Source organism: Apiospora marii (genome assembly GCF_038362585.1).
Source record: "Apiospora marii strain CBS 49790 chromosome Unknown utg000009l_segment0_segment0, whole genome shotgun sequence".
NCBI classification, from domain to species: Eukaryota; Fungi; Ascomycota; class Sordariomycetes; order Amphisphaeriales; family Apiosporaceae; genus Apiospora; species Apiospora marii.
The window spans coordinates 956,551-972,131 of record NW_027117381.1 but is presented as its reverse complement, the minus strand read 5'-3'; the positions used below and the strand labels follow the sequence as shown (position 1 = coordinate 972,131).

At 55.6% G+C, this 15,581-nt stretch overlaps 5 protein-coding genes across 5 annotated transcripts; 2 read left to right on the top strand and 3 right to left on the bottom strand.

Annotated features, from left to right (window-relative positions):
* Nucleotides 1–815: 815 nt before the first annotated feature.
* On the bottom strand, nt 816–2,725 carry PG985_011811 (uncharacterized protein; the record flags this gene model as incomplete). Its single annotated transcript, XM_066831578.1, has 3 exons — nt 816–2,203; nt 2,370–2,536; nt 2,688–2,725. The coding sequence occupies 3 exons, from the start codon at nt 2,723–2,725 to the stop codon at nt 816–818; spliced, it is 1,593 nt and encodes a 530-aa protein (XP_066679628.1).
* A 396-nt stretch (nt 2,726–3,121) lies between these two features.
* PG985_011810 (mitochondrial 37S ribosomal protein uS8m) lies at nt 3,122–4,097 on the top strand (the record flags this gene model as incomplete). Its single annotated transcript, XM_066831577.1, has 2 exons — nt 3,122–3,124; nt 3,522–4,097. 2 exons carry the CDS (start codon nt 3,122–3,124, stop codon nt 4,095–4,097), a joined length of 579 nt encoding a protein of 192 aa, XP_066679627.1.
* Nucleotides 4,098–5,147: 1,050 nt separating this feature from the next.
* Nucleotides 5,148–7,225, bottom strand: PG985_011809 (uncharacterized protein; the record flags this gene model as incomplete). The annotated part of the gene is made up of 2 exons (XM_066831576.1): nt 5,148–6,799; nt 7,120–7,225. The coding sequence occupies 2 exons, from the start codon at nt 7,223–7,225 to the stop codon at nt 5,148–5,150; spliced, it is 1,758 nt and encodes a 585-aa protein (XP_066679626.1).
* Nucleotides 7,226–10,044: 2,819 nt separating this feature from the next.
* On the top strand, nt 10,045–11,278 carry PG985_011808 (uncharacterized protein; the record flags this gene model as incomplete). The annotated part of the gene is made up of 2 exons (XM_066831575.1): nt 10,045–10,069; nt 10,224–11,278. The coding sequence occupies 2 exons, from the start codon at nt 10,045–10,047 to the stop codon at nt 11,276–11,278; spliced, it is 1,080 nt and encodes a 359-aa protein (XP_066679625.1).
* A 497-nt stretch (nt 11,279–11,775) lies between these two features.
* On the bottom strand, nt 11,776–15,128 carry PG985_011807 (uncharacterized protein; the record flags this gene model as incomplete). Its single annotated transcript, XM_066831574.1, has 3 exons — nt 11,776–11,983; nt 12,051–15,026; nt 15,112–15,128. The coding sequence occupies 3 exons, from the start codon at nt 15,126–15,128 to the stop codon at nt 11,776–11,778; spliced, it is 3,201 nt and encodes a 1,066-aa protein (XP_066679624.1).
* Between the last annotated feature and the right edge of the window lie 453 nt (nt 15,129–15,581).

The window sequence follows — 15,581 nt, the reverse complement described above, 5'->3', positions numbered from 1 at the left end:
CAAAGGCACCCTCAAGTCGTTCGATGGAAAAGGGAAAACCCAACCCCGGGGGAAAGGATGCGACAAGAGAGAAGAAGAGAAAGGTGACCCGAGTGCTTACGTTAGGGGTGTTTGATACGAGTTTTTCAGTGTCGAACCATGCCGCCGAGAGAGTGTCATCTTCGTATGCGGAGACCGGGCCCTTCTGGCCGAAACGGAAAAGAGAGGCCGAGGTATGGGAGCGGCGCTATCTTTTGTACATGTGCGCGCCTCTTGCCGGACTGGATAACCACAGGAGAGCTACAATAGTGATATCAGAATATCCATCTCTTACAGTCGACTGTCGAATACGGGAAGCAACATAGATCTTTATGAAGTCCCCAAAGTGACCCAAGTGAACCCCAAAATTGACAATTGCAATAGGGGCAAAAAGCACACCTAAGACTAAATGCATGGTCCGAAGCCTTATTGGCTTGGGGTAAACCGTACTCGAAGTTTCGGGTTAAGTATATCCTGCTTGGTCGCATGGCTGATGAATCCAACGCTTCAGTACAAATTTGACGATATGAACATGAAAAAAAGGAAGGTTGCAGCAGACAGCACATGGATGACATGACAGATTATACAGTCTCGTCCTAGCAGCTCGACTGCCAGTACTCCTAAGTCACATGGTATCCTCAAAGACATTGCCCATATCAATCAATCTCATTCCGCTAATTTGGTTCTATCATAATCATAAACAAACAACCGCCCCCGTGTGTTGTTGTCCCGAAACTAAATACATACATATTTTGCTGCCTCATCATCAAACTCCCTTCTACTCTACTCACAACCAATCAGAGCAGCTTCTTCTCCAACTTCTTAAACATCCCCGTCACCCCCCTCTCCAGCCGATCCGCATTCTGCCCCAACTTACTCCGCTCCTCCCCCGACCGCGGCCGGTAGCTCCCCGCGTTATCGTGCTTATGGTTGATGGCCTCCTGCTCCGTCGGCCGGTACACCTGCGAGTGGATCGAGTAGTCCGGGCCCCCCGAGGGGTTGCTGCTCGTGGTGTAGTTGTAGTTGGCGTACCCGCCCGGCGGTGGCGAGAGACTTTGTTGTTGCTGGTGCAAGCTGGCGGGCGTGCTCGTCGACGCGGGCGGCGGCGGCCCGGAGAACGAGGGCGGCGGCGGGGCGAAGCCGGGTGAGCCGGGGTACGCTGGTGCTGCGCCCCCGCCGCCGTAGGGGTTCGGGCTCGGGAGACCGGGTGAGGCGAGGCCGTATTGCTGTTGGTGCTGCTGCTGCGCGGCCGAGGTCACGGGCATGGTGGCGCTGCGGTGTAACGCGCCGAACTGCGAGGGCGGGAAGCCGGGGCTCGCGACGGCGCTGGGCGGGAAGCCCGGGCTCATTGGACCTGTGGCGGTGGGTGGGAAGCCGGGGCTCATAGGTCCCGTCGCGGTGGGCGGGAATCCAGGGGTCCTAGGCGCCCCAAACCCGGGACTCATGGGTCCGCCAACCCCAATACTGTAGGCAGGGCTCATGGGACCGCCCCCAGTGAAGCCCGGCGTATAGGGGATGGACTGCGGCTGGTGGTCGCGCGCCACGGCAGTTTGCAGGTCTAGACCATCTTCTTCGGGCGGCGGCGGCGTCTTCTCGCGGTGCCGGATCTGCTCTGGCGCCGCAGGCGCAGCTGGGTTGTAGGCCATGGGCTTGAAGCCCCCCGATGGCGAGTCAGGGGTGTTGCTGCTCCCGTGCACCGCCGAGACGGGCGGCGGGTCGAAGGTCGGGACGCTCATTCCCTGATGCTGTTGCTGTTGCTGCGGGGTTGACCTGTTGGTGCCCTGCAATGGTGCCGGTGCCTGGATAGGACCAGCGGTCCCGGCGCCGAATCTCGGGGGGTCCGAGATGACGGCGTTCTCGAGCTTGTTCACCAGGGGGTTCACCGGGTCATGGTGCGGTGGAGAGTACTGCTGACGCTGCTGCTGCTGGGGCGGAGCAGGCTCATCCAGGACTTCGACCTGGTGGCCGGGCAGCACGCGCCGGATGCCGTTGACGAACTGCAGGGCGTCGTTCTGCGTCCAGAAGTATATGTCGAGTGAGTGCAGCTTGTAGTGGTATTTGTTCTGGTTGTGCGGGTCGTATGTGGGCAGATGCCATTGCGACTGGTCGGGTACGCCGTCCCCGACAGTGATGGTCACGAGGCATTGTTGCTTGTAGGAGTATCTGAGATGGGCATGGTCCAAGACTGTACAGACACCGGACGATTTAGCACGTGGGACCTAGATTCTTGGGGGTATATGATATAGTCTGATGCGAACTTGACGTTCCAAGGCCAAGGGATAGATAGCATGCAGTATATACTGGCGCTCAAGAGGGCCAGGGGAGATGGGGAAAGTGGAAGAAGAGCTTACACCCATCAAAGGCATCTTGGTCGTCGGAGCCCGGCTGGTTGGCAACCTCGATGCGTGCCCGCCGGTCATTCGCGTTCTCAAACAGGTAGACATACGATCCCTTGTCGAAGCGGTGGTGGGGTGGCTTCGCCGTTGGCGGGCCGTAGAAGTAATGGATGTCCCCGAAACTATTCCGGCTCAAGGCTCTCAAATTAGTCACGATATCTAGAGTGCATTCTAGGAGAGGTTGTATAGCAAGTCGAGTTCACTACAAGTAGTCTCGCGAGTTTGCTCTCCGCTCTACATGTATTTGTCTTCGAGTAGTAAAGTGAGACTCACAGGGTCGCAACGTTCTCTTCTCCCGGCCGGACGGCCATGGTCGCAATGTGGATTCGAGGGATCCGCGAAGAGGCTTACGGTCGCGGGGTTTCGTTCAACAAACGTGGGTATCAATATATCTCAATAGCGAGGATATAAGGCAAAATAGCTTGCGATTTGTATAGTCTCGAAGCCGATCAACAGCTTCCACAGAAGTACCAGAGCAAGCAAGGAGAAAATGGTAAAGAAAGGAAAGATCAAATCATGCGACCGCGACAGGAGCTACGAAGACCTACCGACCTTTGATCTACTTACGTACGGCATTCATTGGGCAATCATCCATCCAGGATGAGGAGCCGCCCTCCAGGTATTTTTGGTACGACATGCGAAATTCCCAAGCAGCCCAAGACCATTGCCAGCGCTTAACCGCCCTCTCAGAGGCGACTTACACCATCATGGTGGGGTTGCAGCGACAGCTCCCACGAGCCAGTCAGAAGCCGAATTCCCAAGTCGGGCAGGGGTGGATAGCTTTTTGGCTGTCTGGGCCTCGAGGGTTCTCCCCGCTAGAGAGCAACCCGACCCCACTAAAACTTTCAGTTAGTGCGCCTTTTCACCGGAGCCAGTAGTTTTTCCGCCGCTTGGGAAATTCTTGGGAAGGCCGAATTCGAAGGTCACTGACGCTGGCGATGGCTTCAAGAGCCAGGTAGCCAATTCCCGATCTCTCCACCGCCGACGAAAAAGAGGTCAATCGCCGACGGACCGAGCCTACGCAGCACCTCTGTACGGTACGCATCCAGCCACCAAACAGAAATTGTCAATATCGCCAGTACCCAATCGCTGACTGCTTCTTTGCAGATCACAACTGTGCGACTTCGCCAACCCGGGACAGAAACCACCCACGCCGGGCCACCGCACGCCACCCACCACCCAACATGGGTCTCCCCGCACATCGCCAACCTGTGCAGCCACCTGCAAAACGCCAGCAAAGCGCGCCTGGGCCTGACGTCGGCCCCGCACACCAAGTACAACCTGTCCGTCCTGCTGTCGCTGCAAAAAGCCGGCTTCCTCAGCTTCGTGACGCGCGGCGGCGCCCTGCCGCCGGACCCCGCCACCCTGTCCACGTACGAGCCGGAGCCGCTGACGAGCGCCAACGTGGCGCGGCAGCGGCTCTGGGTCGGGCTCAAGTACAGCGACAACGCGCCCGTTTTAAGAAAAATGTCGGCCGTCTCCACGCCCAAGCGGCCCATCACCATGAAGCTGCCCGACCTCGAGCGCGTCGCCCGCGGCTGGGACACCAACGGCCGCGTCAACGTCCGCGGGCTCAACATGGGCGAGTGCCTCTTCGTCAGCACGTCCAAGGGCGTCATGGAGGTGCGCGAGGCCGTCGAGCGCAAGATGGGCGGACTGGTCCTGTGCCGGGCCGGACCGTAAGTGGGGCGAGGCAGCATGGGGAACAAAGAGGATGGGCGCGCAGGGGAAGAGGAAAGAGAAAGACATACACACAGAGCGAGGGTGTGTGGATGCTGGTTCTTGCGATTCTTTACGAGTCTGGGGCTACGTTGATCTACCGGGTATGCAACAGAGGCAACTCTTCAAGTTTCAGGAGACGCATGGCGTGTGTGGCATTTAGCGTCCCAAACAGCAAAGCCTGACGGTCGACCTTTCATGGAACCAACCAGCCAGCATACGGGGGAGAAAATGGACGAGTGTGTAGGATATCTCATACGTGGCCAAATCGGAAGAAGGTCGAGCAAAACGGTTTCTCACTGATCCGACCAACCAGCATCCCGCATAGGAAATGGGCATTCGTCTAAGCGAAGAGGGATCTCAGAGATCGAGTTGTACCAATTATTGTATAAGTGCAAACTTCATGTACATCCGTACGAAATCATAGAAAGAAGAAACAAAACAAATACCACCTGAAGTGTTTTCACGACAATTATAGCGTGCATGTAACAGTAGAAGCTCACAAACCATATCAAGATCAAGATGCAATTGTTGTCCCCGCGAGAAGAATATATCCATTCTGACTAAACTATGCTATGCTAATACTCTTCCTCATGATTTTTTACTATGCTGCTGCTGCGTCTTGCGCCTTGGGGCCAAGCTTCTCCGGTTGGCAAGCCTAATGTTGTGCTCTCTGAATGAACAATTGCCTTCTTTACACAAAGTTCCTAATCGTTTCAATCACTATCCCCATCCTCATCCACTGCCCGCCAATGTCTAGAAAGCAAAAAAACAACAACCTCCCTATTTGTTCGGAAGAAAGATGTAAAGGTATCATCTGCGCCTTCGCCGGTACACGAAACGCCGGGAGAAAAAAAGGGCCTCAATAAAAGGGGTGCGCGGACGACTGTTAGCCCGTCCGCAGAGAAAAAGAAAAAGGACAAATGACTATCAAAACACCCCGACCAACACCCCCATAAGACCTGTCCGCTAAACCATGCGGAAAATCGTCTTGAAGTCGTTAACTTAACATTGCTAGTATGTCTCCTGCTCAGCGGCAATTGCGGAGGCTTCCTCGGTCTTGGCCGGGGTGATCTCGGCGGCCGGGGCCAGTGTGTTGCTCTCGGGGGACTTGGAAGCAGGAGCCGCTTGAACGACATCCTCGACATCCTTCACCTCCTGAGCATCTGCTGACACGACGGGGACGGAACCGTTCGTCATCTCCGTCTCCTTCTCCGACGCCGCAGCCGCCTCGACAACCGCCTCCACTGCCTGCGGCTCCGCCTTCTCTACAACAGGAGTGACAGCAGTATCCTTTGACACAGCCGCCGCTCCAATAGCCACGTCAGCGCTCGCTGCCTGAGCAGCCACAGGAGCAACCTCCTTAGCCGAGGGCTGGGCCTTGGCCGCGGGCGCCTTCGTTGCTGTCGTCTTCTTGGAGGTGGGGCTGCCCTTGCCCTTGGTCGATTCCGTAAGCTTCTCGGTGGCTCTCTTGGCGTGCGAGTCACCATTCTTCGCCGCAGAGGACTTCTTGGACGAGGCCGGCGCGCCGTGCTTCTTAGGTGGGGTTATCGGGGCCTTCTCTGCCACCTTGTTCTTGCTGGCCTGGGTAGGTCGCATCATCCGCTCCAGGAAACTCTCGTCGACGTGTGCCTCCTTCTTGACCACGGGGTGGTCCTTAGCCATCTGCTTAGGAGGAGGCCCGATGCTGGGTCGCGGCCGGTTGACGGTCGAGCTCTGGCGCTTCAGTGTCTTGGGGGCGACTGTGCTAGTCGTCGCACTGTTCCTGCTGCGAGGTCGCGGCTCAGCGCCGTGGTTGACAGTAAGGTGGTTGCCAGATGTTCGAGAGAGGGTCTGGCGCGCGGGAGCGGGAGCGGCAGCTGCACCAGTCTTCTGGGCAGACGCGGCCGTGTGGGTGGTGAGGCTGGCTGGCAGCTTGGCAGGCCGGGTAGGAGACTTGACCTTGGGCTTGGGGTTTGCGGCCGGAACCGAAGGGGGCGAGAGGTCCAGCGCCGCAGGCCTCCTCGTCGGAGCGCCAGACTTTTGAGGGGTAGTGGGCTTAGCACTGCTTCCTCGAACCGATGAAGCCTTGGTCGTTTTCGTCGTCTGTTGCTCGGGTGCATGGACTGGCGACTTGGGGCCCTTGGAAGCCGCCCTTCCAGTAGTAGAGATTGGTGAGGTTTTGACCTTGCTCGGGGGCGATCCGTTCTTAGCTGCGCCGTTCGTTGCCGGCTTCGCACCTTCGTTGGGCTGTACAGCAGCAGCGGTGGTGGGGTCACCGGGTGTGAGCTTGGTCTTGGACTCTTCCTCGTCGGTGATCTTGTCCGGGTTCGAGTTGGGGACAATCTCTGGTGTCTGGTATCCCCTCTTAGGAGAAAACCTGCTAGGAGGAGTTGCCTGCCGGGGAGACTCGGGAATGGGCTGCTGGGACAGGTTCGTCCTGAAAGCAGCGGCGTTTTGAGCCATACCGTCCGAAAACACGTCGCCCTTCTCTGAAACTGCAGCTGGTGTGGTTGATTCGGTCTCGTTGCTAGGTCTCCGGCTGGTTACCGATGCGGAATCACGGCTGGGTTCACGCTGTAAACCGATGCGGCCGTCCTTTTCAATGGCTACAAAGTTCATCCGTACTTTGGAGAGAGGCCGGGGAGACTGTGAGGGCGTGGGGGAGTTTGCTGCAGGAGAACGTTCTGGTCAGCGATGCAAAAGCAAAGCGGCACTTAAGAAGAGTGGGCGCGATTCTGGGAATTGACATCAAGATGACGTTTGGTAGAGGTTACTGGGTTAAGTAGCTCCTAGAAGCGTTTGCATCCAACCGCCGTCTTTCTTTCAACAACAACAACCGTCGTTGCAAGTTGAACAAGTGGGCATTCAGAGGATCAAAGCAACAAATGTTTCGGAGGTTTCGAGGGCACAGGGGAAGATTGGATTCAGAGAAGGCGCTGGCGCATCCATCTCCTCAGGAAGTAGGTATGTAGGCATGGGAATGTCTTGAGGGCAAAAAACTCACCAAGTTTTACGCTGCCAGGAGCACTGCCGGGAGGAGAGCGCCCCCGGTCTGGCGGACTGTCGCCTTTTTGCTCAAACATGGCACGAAGATTCTTAACGCCCGACATGATTGCGTTTGCAGAAGGAGCTGCCTAGACACGCTGTTTCTTCCTTTCTTTTGTCGAATTGCTTATTGGAGCGGGTCGCGCTTAGTCCTCGCAGGAGGAGGGAGCGGGAAAGTGCAGGCCGCAAAGTGTATATTTTTCTTTGCTGGATCAGGTGTAAAACACGGTCCGAGATGTTGCTCGTCGTCACCGAGGGAAAGAGCAAGTCGCGCGAAGCGATCTCACATACATTCCCTCCAATTCGTGTGGTAGGTGCCCCAGAAGAGGATCTGGAGGTCTTAAAAAAAGAAGAGCAAAAAAGTTCGAGTGCGTTCGCTGTGTGTCTGTGGTGTGTTGTTGGTTGGACGGACAGTTGTCGTCGTGCTCGGCTTAATTTGGTCGCGCTGAACGTTGTCCAGTCAAGTCGGATCAGAAGATGGGATGAATGGGCGTTCCTTCTGGCGGATTATTGGGAACCTCGGAGTTGGGGAGCTCAGGCCAAGGGTGCGCAGCGCGAAGCTAGGTTGATTAGTGGTCGATCCGAGGAGTGGGCTCAGGAACGAGAGACAATGTGGCAGTTGATGATAGATGGCAGCTCAGCTCGGCTCAACGTGAGGAGGGAGCAGGCAATTCAATACAGCAGCAGAACCAGCAAATGACGCGAAATTCAGAAAGGAGAATCCCAAAAAGCCAGAGTTGCGCGTTTGTTGACGGAGATTGTATTATTATCTCTTGTACATAGGTGTCAATTACTTATGCGCACGTCGTCCGTCCGACGGGCGAAGGAGGGAATCAAACTGGCCCCATCCTGGAATCCAGCGAAGTGGGATGTCTCCCAATTCGGGTCCCTTGAAATTAGGGGAGATATTTTCATGGGGGGCAAGCTAGCGCTCCTAAACTATCGAGTTCAGGGGCTTGCATGACCGGCCGCGTCCATTGGCTGGATTGCTTGGGCGAGAACAACTTAGCGTGTATTGCCTCTGTGAAACTCTCGACGACTCAAAACACGGCGAAGGAGAAGAAGCAGTAGCCAGTAGCCCCAAGGCCCGTCGCGAGGAAACGTCGGCAGCTTCTGACTGCTGCGACTTGTATGACTGGCCAGGAGTTTGCATCTGACGATGTGTGTGTTGTTTACAAAACAAGGCAGGTTAGGCACCGAATAGACTTCCAAGCCAATCAGTTTCGGAGATGGCGCTTATTTTTGGAAATTCGACATTGCATCAGTGGCTGTTGGCTGCCTGCGCCCGATGCTGTGCAAGCAAGCTTACTGTGGGAAGCTGTCAGCCAATCTGCAACAGCAACAGCAGCATCTTGCATCCGCAGCAGCAGCACGACCACCACCACCACCAACCCAACGGAAAAAAGCATGTGCCTCTTTTTTGCCTTATTGGCATGGGCAAGCGATAGCATACTCAGCCCATCCCTTTTCCCCGGATTGGCATCGAGAAGAGGGCTGAGGGATTGAGTGATTGACCACTGCTCGGGACATGTCAGAAGGTGGAAGGTGGACATGGACCCATGCCCGCTGCGAGCCTATGGCATATTATGGATTTGGGATGCAGAAGAATGGAAGTCGATGCATTAACGATGGTCGCGCATCAGACAGCCAAAAGAACCAGATCAACGCAATCGTCCTTCCTTATTTTTTCCTATTTAGCCTTTTGCCCCGGCGAGCTTGCCATGGTGACTGGCCTCATGGCGGTCTGCAAGATCGCAGCCCACGTTGCTGCTGCCACGAGAAGGGAAGGTTTCCAGAAGGCCCCCTATTCTATTTGTCCTGATGGCCTGTGCCTGGATCCCCGAGTTTCATATTTCTCCAGTCTTTTTTTCCTCGCTGCCCTCGTTGCTTCGGTGTTGTCCGTTCAACATAATTCCACATGCTCCTCTTGCTCCTCTTCCTGTGTTTTACAAATTGCTTGCCTCGTCGGCGAATCAAGCTGTAACTTGTCACAGCGGGAGAGAGGGTCACAACCATCGCGCAATGTCAGCGGCAATGGCGAGCAGATCTTCCGTCACACAACACAGGACTCCAACAGGACCACACCCCTGCAAGTCCGAGGACCCTAGAAGCTGAGAAGCTCACTTGTCACCAGGGGAAATTGTCCCCGACGCCGGCAAGTAGCTCATCCCCTGCAGCTTTGATAGTTTCACCCTACATGGCAGGAAACCGTTGAAGATCTCGATTCCAGAAGAAATATGCAATGCTCTTGAGGACATGGCATTTGGATGGAAGCAATACGTGGCACACATGGCAGACATTCGCAAGTATCAGTATTTCCCTCTTCCAACTTGGCGAGGTTCTAGATTTTCGGCCTATCTGAACGTCGGCGTGTTTTGGCGCGCCAATATCGCGCTTTTGGCTGGTACCAACCGAAATTGAAAGCCGGTTGTCAATTTAACTGTGGTCGCTCTTACCTATTCTTACAGTACAGCCAGCCATCGTGGCGATCATATGACGGCGCAGCACTACTGTACCCAAATAGACACGAGGAAAATGCAGTTAGTGCCCCCAAAACCCTAGGCATAAGTCGTTTACGGCGCAGTCTTATTCACCAGTTGCCGCCGCAAGAGCGAGATCAGCCGATCGCAAAGACGAATTTACACGATGTTGCATACGATGTTGGAAACTATCGACCGTGGGTTATGTAATATGTACGTTTGAGTCGGGCCATTACAGGCACCCCACTCGTGACTCCAAAGCCAAAGCCAAAATCGCAACGCCGACACAGGAGCTCGAGCTAGGTGGGATTTTTTGTGTCGTTGGCGAGAGCTTCATTGCGCAGTGCAGGAACTTTTTTCTGCACCACCATATCAATCTCCCCCAAAGCAATTGATCTGTGACCATGGCGTCCCGCGTTCTCAGAATCGGTAAGGCTGTTCCCCATCCCACCTTAATGAAGATTGGCAAATCCCTCCGCAATTTCGGCTGCCTTAAATGCCTTAAATCACTTAATCTGCCCGCGGGCACTAAATATTTTTCTTGACTGACGTTGGGAACCACTCTCGCTTCGGGGAAAAACAGGCCTCATCCCCGGTGATGGCATCGGCAAGGAGGTGATCCCGGCCGGCCGGCGCCTGCTCGAGGCCCTGCCCTCGTCGCTGGGCCTGCGCTTCGACTTTGTGGACCTGCACGCCGGCTTCGAGACGTTCGAGAAGACGGGCGCGGCCCTGCCCGACAAGACGGTCGAGATCCTGAAAAAGGAGTGCGACGGCGCCCTCTTCGGCGCCGTCTCCTCGCCCTCGACGGCCGTCAAGGGCTACTCGAGCCCCATCGTCGCCCTGCGCAAGAAGCTCGACCTCTACGCCAACGTCCGCCCCGTCAAGACGGTCGTGACGGCGCCCAAGCCCATCGACATGGTCATCGTGCGCGAGAACACGGAAGACCTCTACGTCAAGGACGAGCGCACCTTTGACGCTCCCGACGGCTCCGGCAAGGTCGCCGAGGCCATCAAGCGCATCTCCCAGAAGGCCTCGTCCCGCATCGCCACCATGGCCGGCGACATCGCCCTGCGCCGCGACAAGATCCGCGCCGCCGGCGCCCCCAGCATCCACCAGTCGCCCCTCGTCACCATCACGCACAAGAGCAACGTCCTGTCGCAGACCGACGGCCTGTTCCGCTCGACGGCGCGCGAGGCCCTCGCCGCCTCCCGCTTCGCCGGCAAGCTCGAGGTCGAGGAGCAGATCGTCGACAGCATGGTGTACAAGCTGTTCCGCCAGCCCGAGGCCTACGACGTCATCGTCGCGCCCAACCTGTACGGCGACATCCTGTCCGACGGCGCCGCCGCCCTCGTCGGCTCGCTGGGCCTGGTTCCCTCTGCCAACGTCGGTGAGGGTTTCGCCATCGGTGAGCCCTGCCACGGCTCCGCTCCCGACATCATGGGCATGGGCATCGCCAACCCCATCGCCACCCTCCGCAGCACCGCCCTCATGCTCGAGTTCCTCGGCGCCGAGGAGGCCGCCGCCAAGATCTACGCTGCCGTTGATGGCAACCTGTCTGAGGGCAAGCTCCTCAGCCCCGATCTGGGCGGTACCGCCAAGACCGAGGAAGTCGTCCAGGATATCCTCAAGAGGCTGTAAAAGCTCTTCGATCAGGACCCTTACTGACTGAACAATAAACGGACATGTGTCAAGGACATGCTTAACGTCATTCAATGCGCAACGAATACCGAGAAGATAAAAATGGGCGGGCAATATCTTGTAGATAGATCTTGGGAGTGTCTATAGAGAAAATGTAACAACTATCGGCGTTCAGTGCAGACCAGAGCAGCTTGTATGAGTCCATGTTGTATCCCAACTTGTTTATTATGCATACCTGCTATATCGCCAAGGTAGCCCATACCCACGTGGTACACAGGAATGTAGAAGCATCGTTCAGTGCTGGTTCAATTCACCATACATATTCCTGGGGCGCAATACATCTTAAAGGGCACAACGAGATGGCACCGCTTCCAAGTTTTTGGTGTAGAACACGGTATAAATTCCCAGACCAAGTATATCCTCCCTAAACGCCATCCATGCAGAGTTATTTACAGTCGTCTATCCGAATCGCCATATTACCATGGACTACATTGGCTCTAGTGACTCTTCTTCGACTTCTTGGCCTTCTTGGCCTTCTTGTCGCCAAACTCTTCCTCGTAGATCTCAGCGGCCGACGGTCCATCCTTTCTCTTCGCCTTGGAGGACTTCACGCTGACCACCGGGTTCGCCTGGCCGCGCTTCGTGGCGGTAGCCACTTGCTTCTCAGCCTCTTCCCAGCCGGGCGCCGCGTCTTCGATTTCGTAGCTAGAGCGGATCATGTTAGTCATCGGTATGTCCATGCATCCCAAGGGAGTCATTCGTGCAAACTTACTTGTTGAGCGGCAGGGAGTCAATGAGCTCCCTTTGCTGCGCCTTCATGGCTCTTGTGGTTTCGTCGCCAGCTTCCTCCAATTCTTCCTCCAAAGACTTCTCCAGAGGGTTAAACCGGACATCGATCTTGTCATCGTGGGCGCTGTCAGCATTCGCGGCACTGACTCCCACGTGCGTCTGAGGCATATCAGCCTCGACTGCGCCGGCGACCAGCTTCTGGAAGTAGCTCATCATCTTTTTCATGATCTTGATGAGCATGGCCATGACTTGGGATACCGTGAGCGTCAGCTCCTGGGCAACATCCTCGACATCCTTCCGCTGCAAGCCAACAGCCATCAGCATGGCCTGCTGTGCGCCCCCCAGATTCACGTGGCTCTTTATCCGGCCGGTGAAATACAGAGTCGCAATCGTTGGCAGTAGATCCATGATCACATGCCAGTCGAGCAGACCACCCGCATAAGAATCAAGACGTTTCAGGTCGAAGGGTGAGAGATGATTGTCCAGATCCGATTTGGTCAAAGGCCGCGGTACAATCGATGGGTCGAGCTGAGCTCCAGCGCTGGCGGATTCGTCGATGATGAGCGACAGCCTAGTCGGGTAGCTTCGGAAGCTGTATGAAAGCAAGGTCATGAACCGGTTCTGGAAATCCTTGGCAAAGGCACCGAGCCACGTCCTGTCATCGGCGTTCTCGAGAGTTCGCAGCATGATGCACGTGTTTTCGCCGGTAAGGTCGTTGGATGTCTGCCTCAGGTAGACCGGAGCGAACTTCGATCTCTTCCAGAACTTGAGCAGTTCTTGTGTGAGACCGTAGCTCACACCCACATAGTCCAGGGCTGGGTTGCGGCGCTCTTCCAGCTTCGAGAACAGAGGCGGCATTTTGCTGATGTCGCGAACCTTGATGTCGTCATCGAGAAGGTTGGCATTGGCGAGCTCTGCTTCCGTAGTTCGCTCCATCGTTTCTTCCATCACAGTATCGACGTCTTCAGACAAGCTCATGAACTTGCCCTCGTAGTAGTTCACCAACAGCTCGAGTGCCCTGGAGCCATAACCCATTGATGCGTAATCAGGCGACGCTGCGATTCGAACAATGCGGGCACCCGAGAGACCCGCGAAGTTCTCATCCTGGAATTGGCGGCTCAAAGTCCACGGGATCAAATCGCCCGCAGCTTGCGTGCCTCGGCTGAGACTGTTCAATACGCTCTGTCGGCTGATCTTTCCTTCGAGCGCAACCTGAATAACCACCAATGGCTCAGGCAGCTGGTTGGCCTTGGTCACTGGGGCAGTCAATACGAAGAGCTCGTGGGATGGCGCGTCGCTCATGAGTTGAAGATCGTCGGGGCTGTTCTTGTAATGCGACGCAACATATAGGGACACCATTTGCTGAAGGAACTTCTCTGAAACAGGGTGGAAACTGAAAAGGGTATCTCTGTTGACGTATAGCAGCTGGCATTGTGCGGGGTCCGGGCAACCGGCGATGTTGACCTTGGTGCGAGGAAGTGTCGCGTCGAGGCACAGAAGTTTGTTCAGCCACTTCTCTGTCGGGTCTCCTTGGGCGTAACGGATAGGGGTCGACAGGGTGATTTCCCTCAACGACCGTCCTGCAACGCTCTCTTGGTGCTCGCCCTTGGAAGCCTTGCCATTGCGCTCCGCAGTTGTGACCTCTGTGTTGTTGGATGTGCCCACACCCCTCGACTGTTCTCGGAGCTGCTTGATCAGTTTCAGAGACAGAGATCGGCCAGTTCCTTCGTAACCATTGATCGTAGAAGCCATGAAGACCAAGTAAGGGCCCATCAATTTCCTGACCACGGGCAATGGAATGGCTGCCGCCTCGTCAATAACCAAAAGCTCGGCTTGCCCCAAGACGTGCGCATCTTGCGGCCGAATGTACTGGATAGTCTGACGATGTTGTCGGAAGATATTAACACGGACAATAGCCTTGTTGAAGTCGGGGTTGGTACTCTGCATGATGGAGTAGTCGGAGTGCTCGGCGTACCCAAGAGCATCGAAGCCCTTGAAAATGAACTCGAAAAGGGTCTTCAAGTTTTCTGGGGATGGAGAGGTGATGAAGATGTTGGAATAACCGTAGGCAATGGCGGAGGCGATGGCGATACCCATGGCAGCAGACTTTCCACGACCTCTGGCTGCTGTCAGGGTGACAGTCTCGCGGAGCGTTTTCGAGTTCGCGGCCTCGACGAAGGTGAGGAGGGCTTTCGCCTGGTCCACCGTCTTGGCCAATTTGATAAGAGAACCCAGTACCGTGCTCTCTTGCTGCTGCTCCTTGATGGCGTCGAGCTCCATCTCCGTCTCTGTCTTGGGTTGGTCCAGATCGGGCGGTGGCAGTGGTTTAACACCCTTGCCGCCGGAAATGGGGAGGACGTTAAGTTCGTCATCGATTACTAGGCAGGACTCGCAGCTGCCAAGCGACAAGAGGAATCGTTCGTTGAATCGCGCAACCACGTCCTGGTGAGCCTCGGTGCGGTACTTGGCATGAACATCCATCGACAGGTTATAAAGTTGGCGCAGACTGCTCATGCCCTTCAACATCAGGACAACGAGACCTCCACCTTCGACAGTCTCGATGGTCTTGGCTAGGAGATTGGGTGTAATGCCTTCGAAGTCTTGCAGCACAACCATTCCGAAGGTTTGACCGAGGATCTTGTCGGAGTCCTTGTAGTATCTGTATGTGATGTCGTTGAGAGTTACGAAGAGCTCGAAGGGGTCCTCGGCGTTGGCTTCGCGGACGCCTCGCTTGATGTCCTTCTTGATCTTAGCCTCGCGCTTCTGTCGGTGACTGGTGAAGCCAAGCAACTTCTTCTGGTATGCCCACAACACACTCTTGTTGGTCTTGAGGTCCATCGAGGACATGATATAGTGGAGGTGGACCAGACATTCCTTGGAATGGTCGCCGACGACGACGAAGAACGATCGCTTCTTTTCCTGCAGACCATTGCGGATGAGCGCGGGGATGCGCGAATCTCTGTTTGCGAATTATAATTAGTTTTGCTGTTTGCGGCATACAGAAGGCAGTAAAGGAGAGAAAGCCTTCGCCAGAGTATACTTACACAGCTTTGCGTCCCATGGTGGCGATTGGGTGTGCTGAAGTTCAAAGGCGCATACAATCGGTCGGCCACTCGCGATCTTTAAGTCCAGCAGATAGCTGCGCTTCGAGGCCTGCAAGTCCAAAACTTTTTTGCGGAGACTGGGATTCTGCCAAGGCGGTGAGAGCGAGTAGACAGCTCCAAGCAGGCCATGGTGGGGTAGCTCGGCATTAGACTCACACCTAACCACCCCACCCCACCACCAATGCCTTCTCCCATAGTTGATATTGATTGGCTCAGTTCACCTGAAGCAGGCCAATAGGGGGGAGCTTCCAAGCTCTAATTAGTCATTCTTCTTCTTCGATTCATACCAAGGTTTCCCGGCAGAAACAAAAGACTCATAAAGAGCAGCTTACCTTGAAAAATATTCTAACAATTATGACTCCTATAGATCGACAAAAGCTTGATCACGGCCGGTGACTGCGAAATCCCCT